At 39.5% G+C, this 9,141-nt stretch overlaps 2 protein-coding genes across 4 annotated transcripts in view; one reads left to right on the plus strand and one right to left on the minus strand.

Annotated features, from left to right (window-relative positions):
* The window catches only part of BNIPL (BCL2 interacting protein like), a 35,168-nt gene extending 28,940 nt beyond the window's left edge, over window positions 1-6,228 (minus strand). Inside the window, exon 1 of one of the 3 annotated variants that reach the window (XM_075607788.1) lies at window positions 6,046-6,228. In XM_075607788.1, coding sequence (XP_075463903.1) covers window positions 6,046-6,092 — 47 coding nt within the window. In that variant the 5' untranslated portion in view covers window positions 6,093-6,228. Of the gene's footprint in view, window positions 1-4,181; window positions 4,528-6,045 lie in introns of those variants that run through there. The other 2 variants (XM_075607789.1, XM_075607790.1) reach the window with 2 other exon arrangements.
* MINDY1 (MINDY lysine 48 deubiquitinase 1) overlaps window positions 4,381-9,141 on the plus strand; it is a 47,277-nt gene continuing 42,516 nt past the window's right edge. Inside the window, exon 1 of the mRNA XM_075607782.1 lies at window positions 4,381-4,496. The gene's annotated coding sequence lies outside the window, so the exon portion shown is untranslated. The remainder of the gene's footprint in view (window positions 4,497-9,141) is intronic.

Consider the following 9,141-nt stretch of genomic DNA (forward strand, 5'->3'; position numbering starts at 1 on the left):
GCGGAGAACACAGGGCCTGAGTGGTCTGTAAGTGTCATAGTTCACACTTGCAGGGAAGGAAGATTCTACTTCAAAAGTCTCCACTAGCCAGCTAGGTGCCCTAAGGTTAAGAGATAGGCCTGAGATTGTATATAAATGAGGCTCAGCCTATCCTCATTGTCTTGTGTCATTCTGAGATTGCTGTATGAACTGCTAATCAAGATTCGTGATTATTTCATCATTCCAATTCTAAGTAAGTGCATATTTAGTCTGTTATTTGTATATCTCGTGTGTTCACCTTTTTCAAGGAATAAATTATATTTTATTATATCTAGTCGTGTTCAGTTCAACCCAGGTATTTTGGTGTATATTATATCTTGTCATAAGTTACAGTGACATCTTCTTCTCCCCCCCTCACTCCCCCTGGCTGCTCTCCCCCCTCCCCCTACCTGGTGTCCGTGTCTTCGGACGTCGCCTTGCTATGGCAAAGCGTTGCTGGAAGCCGCTAGAGACCAGGTAAGTGAAGTTACAGAGGCCTCACGCGCGCTCCCCAGTATTTAATTTAAATGCCTTCGGGAATAGCGTGGGGCCTCTGTAACCACCGTACCCCCACAGAAAATCTCACGCGCCCTCCAGTTTGCGCACCCCTGCAATACAGGTTTGGATGGTACTTTAGTTATTAAATGCCGGATAGGTTGTAGTTCATTAATTAAACGCCTGGGTAAACAGGTAGGCATTGAGTCTGTTTTTACAGATTCCCAGAGGGGGCCTCTTGAACTCTATGTGGCAGACTGTCCCAAAGAGTGGGAGCAGTGTGGCTGAGAGCTCGGGGCCCCAAAGGAAGTCACAAGATTCTAGGAACTTTTAGGAGTCCTTCATCTGCAGATAGAAGTGAGCAACTGGGAGTTTAGGGAACTAGAAGCTCTTTCACGTATCTGAGACCCTGGGCATGTAGAGCTTTGAATGTCAACAAGCCAATCTTAAAATAAATTCACCATTTTCGAGCAACAATCCTCCCCAGAACCTTATACGAGCTTAACGCATAAATTGATAGTATTTTGCCCCCTGTGCATGAGCTTTTATATGTATGTATATCTTTTCTATATCACTTTACAATACACGTCACACAATATAACACAATGGTAATAAGCGCTTCAGACAAAAAAAAACGAGTCCCTGCCCCGAAGAGCTTACAATCTTCCTTTTCTAGTGTTAAAAATCAGGATTTTCTTAACTTCTAGCGTTTGAGGTTACCATTGTAGTCTTTAGACTGCACCGGGCTATGGAAGAGCTACATTTTAACCTCCCGGATACTTAATATTTTAAATGCTCAACGGAGCATAAGATTTTCAAAATAAGAATTGCTTTGGAAAGGGCAATAATAAGAGAGATATCTTAAGAAAGGTAAATAAATAAAATACACACAAAATATGGCAATCAGCATGGCCTGCTGCTTTAATGGTGTTAACATTACACTTTAGAATTGTGTTTTGCCTGGTGCATAGGTGGTTCAGGTAAGGTATAAAAAGATGTGCAAACAAAATGGACGAGCGAGGGAATTAGCTGCTTTAAGGCAGTATTTCAGGTTCATGGTTTGCTTAAGTGCTTTCTACTTTTCTCCGAGCATTACATGATCTATACCAGGAGTGGCCAATTTCAGTTCTCAAGGACCACCAACAGGTCAGGTTTTCAGGATATCCCTGCTTCCGCACAGGTGGTTCAATCAGTGGCTCAATCTTCGACTGTACCACGTGTGCTGAAGCAGGGATATCCTTAAAACCTGACCTGTTGGTGGCCCTCGAGGACTGGAGTTGGCCACCTCAGATTTGTACCATAATTAAATGACTAATACATGTCAATTGTTGTAGAGGACATTAATAACGTAGGAAATGTAAATGGTTCATGAATGGGTGGAACTGATGGCTTTATGTAATAATGTAAAAAAATAAAAACCTTTTAAGACCTGGTTGTCCTTATTAGATGTGTTACTCACGGTGATGCATTTTAAACCACCAATCCATGCAGTATCCTACGTGTTTTTTAAAATAAATCAGGTCTGTAGTATTAGATTGAACTTTGAATTCAACGCTTTTAATGCCATTTTCTTAATGAGTTTCAGTATATGCAGCATCCTTGATTTTTATAGCTGGGTTTAGCCCACCTCCCCAGCAGTGCAAGATCTTTGTAAAACTTTCCAGTTTGTGATAGTTTGTTGCCAATGTTCCCAGCAGATTGAGCTGCGAACTGTAACAATAGATAATGTTACTTTATACATTGTAGCTGTTGAGTTCACATTTAGTGAACCCTGGGAAGCAGAATACAGGTAGTCCTCGCTTTACGACATTTCACTTTTCGTCGGACGCGTTTTTCGACAGGCTAATGGAATACAAAAATGCATTATCCGCCGCAAGTTTCGCGTATCTGACAGAAATCACCACCGGTAACATTGGTCCCACTTTCCGACAATCTGCTATCCAACAGGGGTTTGCAGGACGCATTGTGTCGGATAAGCGAGGACTACCTGTATTTGCTGATCGATTATGGGAGAACGAATCGATCGGCAGCTCAGGCAATTCATTTTCAATAAAGGTAATCAGAGGCTGCATTAAAACAAAAGGGTTTTTGTTGTTTGTTTTTTTGAAGTGCTGCGCGGACTGTCTCTTTAATAGACAAACAGAGTTCTCAATGTAGAACCTACAGAGCTCTCAAAATCTACCTTTCCTCTCCCTGTGAGGTTTTGAAAGGTTTGTATGCACCATGACAAAGCCTAATTTGTTTGAGGACTCACAAAGACAGTTATAGTTCAGAGACATTTCCTTTAGTTTTCTGACCAAATTAACTAGGCCAACTTATGTCTTTGATCACATTGATCTTACACGGAAAATAAGGTGTTTTTAGTAGCAATTGACATAATTTCTATAACGTCAACGAAATTGGCAAGGTGTTCATTTGGATTTTATTTAAGGGATCCATTAGCTTACTTTAATGTCATGATGGCTAAAAAATTATTTTCCAAGTCAAATTGCCAAGTTAATTTTTGGGGTTGCAAAAAAAGAAAGAAAAAAAGGAGCACAATTTCTAACAAAACTATGTAATTAACAAAAAAAACACTGTACAAGCAGCGCCCCAGTCATGCGGCGGGTTCCGTTAATAAGGACCCGCCGCAAAGCGAAAATCGCCAGAAAGTGGAACCGGCGATTTTCGTTGTGTGCGCATGTGCAGACCGGCAATGCGACCCTGGTCCGGCCTGTTCTGCACATGGCAGCCCCCTTCTCGGTACCGCCGGAGCACCAAAAAGCGGAGCACCGAGAAGCGGGGCCTTGCTGTACTATACTTCCCCTTTATAATAGAATATAAAATATGATAATATATAATATTTCAGAGGTAATAGCTGCAAGGCAGCCCTTAACAATAAACTTGCTGAATGTATGTTTATGCAGATTTCATTCAAAAGTGCAATACTTTATTACCAGGTAGAAATAAACTCCCCTTTAATATGCGTTGCACACTCTCAGAAGCCCCATATCTACTATTACTATCACTAATCAATCACAGCATTAGTCTTCTTACAATTCAAAATACTGCAGTAAGAACATCATGCCCTTACAATCACTGACTGTATTTCTGAGTAAGAGGCATGACCGTGTTCTAGAGCAGGGGGGCTGAACTCCAGTACTTCCCCCCCCCCAGATCAGGCTTTCAGGATAGCCCAGCTTCAGCACAGGTGGTGCAATCAGTGTCTCAGTCTTCATTGAGCCACCTGTGCTGAAGCTGGGATATCCTGAAAACCTGACCTGTTTGGGGGGGGGGGGGTTGATCAAGGACTGGAGCTGAGCCCCCCTGTGCTAGAGAATCATTATACACCTGTGTTTCTAAAAAAAAGAAAATGTTTTACTACCTAGAGATATATAGAAGAATTATACACTTTCTTTTTACTTTAAAAGACTGATCATGTAGTATAGATATGAATTTAAACAGATGTACTTATTTACCAAATCTGTATTATAAATCATAGTGATTTATGGTGTATATACAAAAGCAATATTTATTCCAGAAGTAGCTTTAGTTACTAGCTACATTTTGTTTTCACAACCTTTAATTCAGAGCATGTTGTTCCATTCTATATTATCAATATGTAAAATACACACTATAAAATCATATGAAAGTATTACATTATTATTTCATTTGGTTGGCTTACTTACAAAGATCCTCACAGTGGTGGAGCAGCCCAGGCCAGTAGTGTCTAAGCAGGGAGGGAAAAAAGTGTATTCTCCATGTGGTAGTGAGGACAACCAATAGCATGTAGATTGCTGACATCACCCATGTAGCTGGGAGGTAGGGAAGGGCAGTGGGTTTTAGGCACTCCCAAATGTCTACAGTTCCTTAGTAACTCCACAATCTTACCATGGGTTAGTTTTATTTACTGATGTGGATACTGCACAAACATACAGTACAACGCCTGAAATAAGTGTTTGTCGGGGTATGCTTTGGATGACCTACGTGTAATAACAGGAAGTGTAAGTAATTACATCCAGGAACCTATTTTTTGGGATCACATGGAAATATTTTGAACAGTCTGGGCAATAAGTAATTCAATTGTCTGAAGCTTTAGAACAATTTATGTTATGTATTGTATATTTTCTATACCTATTTGCATGTCTAGTAATCATTTTCATATCTACAGATTGAGCATTGAATGATGTTTAAAAGATTGAAGCAAGTTTATGGAATTTAAATGAGACTTACATGCACTTAAGTCTTTTTACTACCCAGTTCCCTTTATTCCCATGTAGATTGTAAGCTCTTTGGGGCAGGGATTTCCTTTCCTATTATTTGATGCACTCCCTGTATTAGAATGTTGTATTGTCTATTTGTGATGCGCTGTGTACATCTTTAAATTTTGTGTAGTCCTAATACATTGATGAAGTTTTATCACGAGTAACTAAGGGTTAAAATCTATTACTTGTAAGCAAACCACTGCAGTGTTTACAATTTTACATCACCTGTATATATCACATTAGAAGCCGATTTAACCATTTGAGTACCAGAGAGACCGGCAACGTACTGCTCTTTACCGTGTTGCTGGTCCCTCTGGCATTTAAAGAGTTAAAGTATATGGTTCTTGGACTCGGTCATAATACAGTTTTACTAGGAGGATGTATCAGAAACTATTTGAGACCATAAGCTCTAATTAGTTTGGATTTCAATGTGTCTCCAATTATCTCTTTTAAGGAGCAGCTTATTGCAGTTCCAAAAAGTCATACTGTGTTTCTTCCTGTATTAACACTACTCATTTCTACAAACTGAAATAAATAAGCACACCAGTCATGGTCAAGTTCAAACTTCAAAGTCTACCAAAAGGCCACATTTTCAGGGAATACATATTCAATTTGTATTCGCAATAATCAAGGCTGGGCTAATCGGTTAAGTATGCGTCCATTAAGCAGTGCCGCTCAACTCCAGTCCTCAAGACTGCCCAACAGGTCAGGTTTTAAGGATATCCCAGCTTCAGCACAGATCAGTGGCTCAGTCAGAGGACTGGAGTTGAGCACCATTGCATTAGAGAAATCCTCAAATCCCGGTCTGATGCGCGCCCTCAAGGACTGAACTACAGTGGATTACACCGATAAGATACTGTAGAAACTGATTTTTATTTGAATTGCTCTCCTCCAAATGTTTCTCATTTTTAAAAGACTTGTTTTTACTTGTTTTAGTGTGTGAACTATAACATATAATGGAAAGTTCATTTTAACACCGCCAGTCTTCAATTACAATGGTATATTTCATAGAAATTAAATACAGTTCCTTTAAAGTCAACTTTGGTACAGTTTGTGCCCCCCCACCCCAAATATAATACCTTTAGAATATACAGTTATTTATTGCACTTTCTAGTATTACCATTATTCTATCCGATCACTTTGTCTAGCATGTAACTCCAATTTGTACAAATAATTGTGTTCAGTGAAGAAAGACCAAAACAAGTTCATATATATAGCATTCATTTACAAGAAGTTCCTTAATGTTATTTGTTGGTAAAGAAAATAATTTCCTGAGATGGGGACTTACCTTTGCTGATGTGATCTTTCTTCATTTCCTTCAAGATATGTGCCCATATTTAGTAAAAGCACCTTTATGAGGTGATGTCCTATTAAAATATCCAAATCACACCGTCTCCTTACTTCCAGTCCGGCCTCATGATACACTGGCGATGATAATACTGCACATACACACCTATTACAGACTGGTTTTTCCACTTCCAACACCTGTATATTTTTGTTTTCAAATCATCTGAGTTTTTCTTTCCTGCTCAGATCTTTTCATGGTCCTAGTGCCATCGTCTACCTACAGCAATTACTGTACTTAATTCTATAGGACGTTTTCAAACACCCAGAATCCATATTAGAGAGTCAAAATATATTAACCAAGTATTGTGCAGTAGAATTTGACGTGTTTATTGCAATACCATTCGTTTTAAATGAATTACCTATATTAAACAAAATCCATATTCCTACACTTGTTTCTATGGTATTTTGCTGACCTGTTAGACTATTCTTGTAGTTGCATAAGATTGTTTTATATTCTCTAGTTCTTGGATGAATAGCCATTATTTACTAATTTGGCAATACATACAAGTTAATAAGCCTTGTACAAATGTGTTTTGTTTATTTCTTTTACTGTTGTTTTTTTTTACATGATATATGAATACAAAGAATATATAATCTATTTTTTCACCCGAAAAGTAACAGTACTGGATTTATTAAATAAACACGTAATTGTTTTCTTCAGGGAATTCTGTGTTGGTAAATCTTGGCTGTTTGCTTCTTGATGTCTTCCCAGGGAGATGAGGGAGCAGGGGACATCAGTAATGTAATAAAGAGCAAAAATAGAAAAACACCACAGGGTAGTATAGTAGAGTCCCTTGTGGAGGAAGACTAAAAAAAAATCGAAGTTATACTCGCATGCTGATGAATTTAAAGGAGCAAATCACAATCAATGGCAATGTAGATTAGTATTGTGTGGTAGATGCAGGTAATCTCGGGATAGAGAAAGGATACACACCATAGCGCAAATGGGTGTAATAAAACCTTTATATAAAAAATATATTGCATCCATACCTATAGAATATGCACTTAGAAAGAAGGCTATTCTATTTGGCAATGTGCAGTTAAAATCAGGATCCCGCTGCAAGCGGCGATCTCACTGCTTCAGCGACGCTAGTGGAGTTTGCTGTTGGATGCCGGCTGGCGTCACTTCCGGTAGCAGCCACCAGGGAACTCCGGCAGATCCACCAACAGTTCCCTCTTCGACTTGATACTGGCTTCTGGGACTCTACGCATTTCGGTGCGTATCAGCTTCCTCAGGACTCCTCTACAAAACACATCACAGTCCCAGAAGCGAGTATTAAGTCGGGGAGAGGGAACTGTTGCTGGATCTGCCCGGCAGATATCTTAATTTTTTTTTGTGTGTGTATGCACTTGACATTTCGTGTCCATTGTTCACTGTAATATAAGGTAATCACTTACATTCACCTTACTTATTATAAGGTTTATGTCACTCACTATACTTGTTTGAGAGCGCCACCCTAGATATTTTTTTGGCTGTTTGCTTCTTGATGCAAAATTGGGAAAACATTTGAAAAACAACGGTGTAACATTGAAAAAAGTAAGCCTCACTAAGCCCCAAAACCTTTTTCAGCTTGGCACACTGCTGGCATCTCCAAAATGTAGGACCTAATTTCCTTGGCTAAATTTATGCCGTTGACACCCCCAGGGAAAGAAAGGGACGTCGAGAGGCCGAAAAATGTTGATACCTCCAATTGGCACACATGGTCGCGGGCAGGCTGATACCGTCACCTCCTCTGAGCTTTTACTTACTTTGAGAGCTTATGCTCCAATGGGGCTGGCTGCAAGGGTCTGATCTCTTCAATTTACCAGTTACTAGTCAACCCCAATAGAGAGGCTAAGAGCGGGTCCATACTCTGATGGGGTAGAGGCTCTGGAGATTGCTTCACAGATATCTAACCAGTCATAAATGTCTCATTGTTCAATTTATGTAATGACTAAGGAGAATGTACATAGGTGGTACCTCACCCCGGAGACTCCATAAGATGTATAATGATGTTCCCCAGGAGTGCTTTAATTGAGGTCTGCACAATGGTCCATGTCTGGTAGGAGTACACCAAGATTTCCCCATTGGGGGTGGATAAATTCGTTCTAATAGACATGGTATTGGGGACCCCGTATTTCTTGATATCAGGAACCGCTAGGCCCCATCTTTCTCTGAGTGCGAGCATAACCGATCTCGGCACTCTAGGTCTTTTGTTACCCCAAATAAATTGCATAATTTTATTCTGTAAATCCCGTCGAAAATTTGTCGGGATAAAAACTGGAAGTGTCTGAAAACAGTAGAGCAGTTTCGGGGGAATATTCATCTTGACTGATATAATACGACCTATCCAGTAAATTTGGTGGCCGTTTCAAAGTAGGAGATCCCGTTTTAATTTAGTGAAAAGTTCTGGGTAGTTATTTTTATAAAGAGATTGGATTTTTTTTGTGAGGAAAGTCCCCAAATATTTCAATCTCACCTTATTCCAATGGTAATTAAAATTTAATTCAGTTTAACCTCGGAGTCTGGTAAAGTTACATTTAAAGCCTCTGATTTAGTCAAATTAATTTTATAACCCGAGAACAAACCAAACCTATAGAGCTCATCTTGTAAATTGGGAAGTGAGGTCTGGGGTTTGGAAATTGTGAGGATAATATCATCGGCGAAAAGGGATAATTTGAAACTTTCCTGGCCAATCTGGATACCCTGAATATTGTTTTTTTTCCTTATTTTAATTGCAAGCGGTTGAATTGTTAATGCGAAGAGCAGGGGGGATAAAGGACATCCCTGTCTGGTCCCATTATTGATCTTGATTTGATTTAGTTCCCCCACTGACATTTTTAGGGAGGCTGTAGGGGCATCATATAGGGCTCTGTTAAAAATGGGCCTGAAAAGCCAAACCCCACCATAGTTCTATCTAAAAAATCCCAATTATTTCTGTCGACCGCTTTTTTCGCGTCTAGACTCAGCAACATCGCCTTGGGTTTAGAAAACTGAACATAATCAATTATATTGATAATTTTACGTGTATTATCTGAGGCCTGGCGCTTGCTTATA

This window comes from Ascaphus truei, chromosome 7, assembly GCF_040206685.1.
Source record: "Ascaphus truei isolate aAscTru1 chromosome 7, aAscTru1.hap1, whole genome shotgun sequence".
In the NCBI taxonomy this organism is placed as follows: domain Eukaryota; kingdom Metazoa; phylum Chordata; class Amphibia; order Anura; family Ascaphidae; genus Ascaphus; species Ascaphus truei.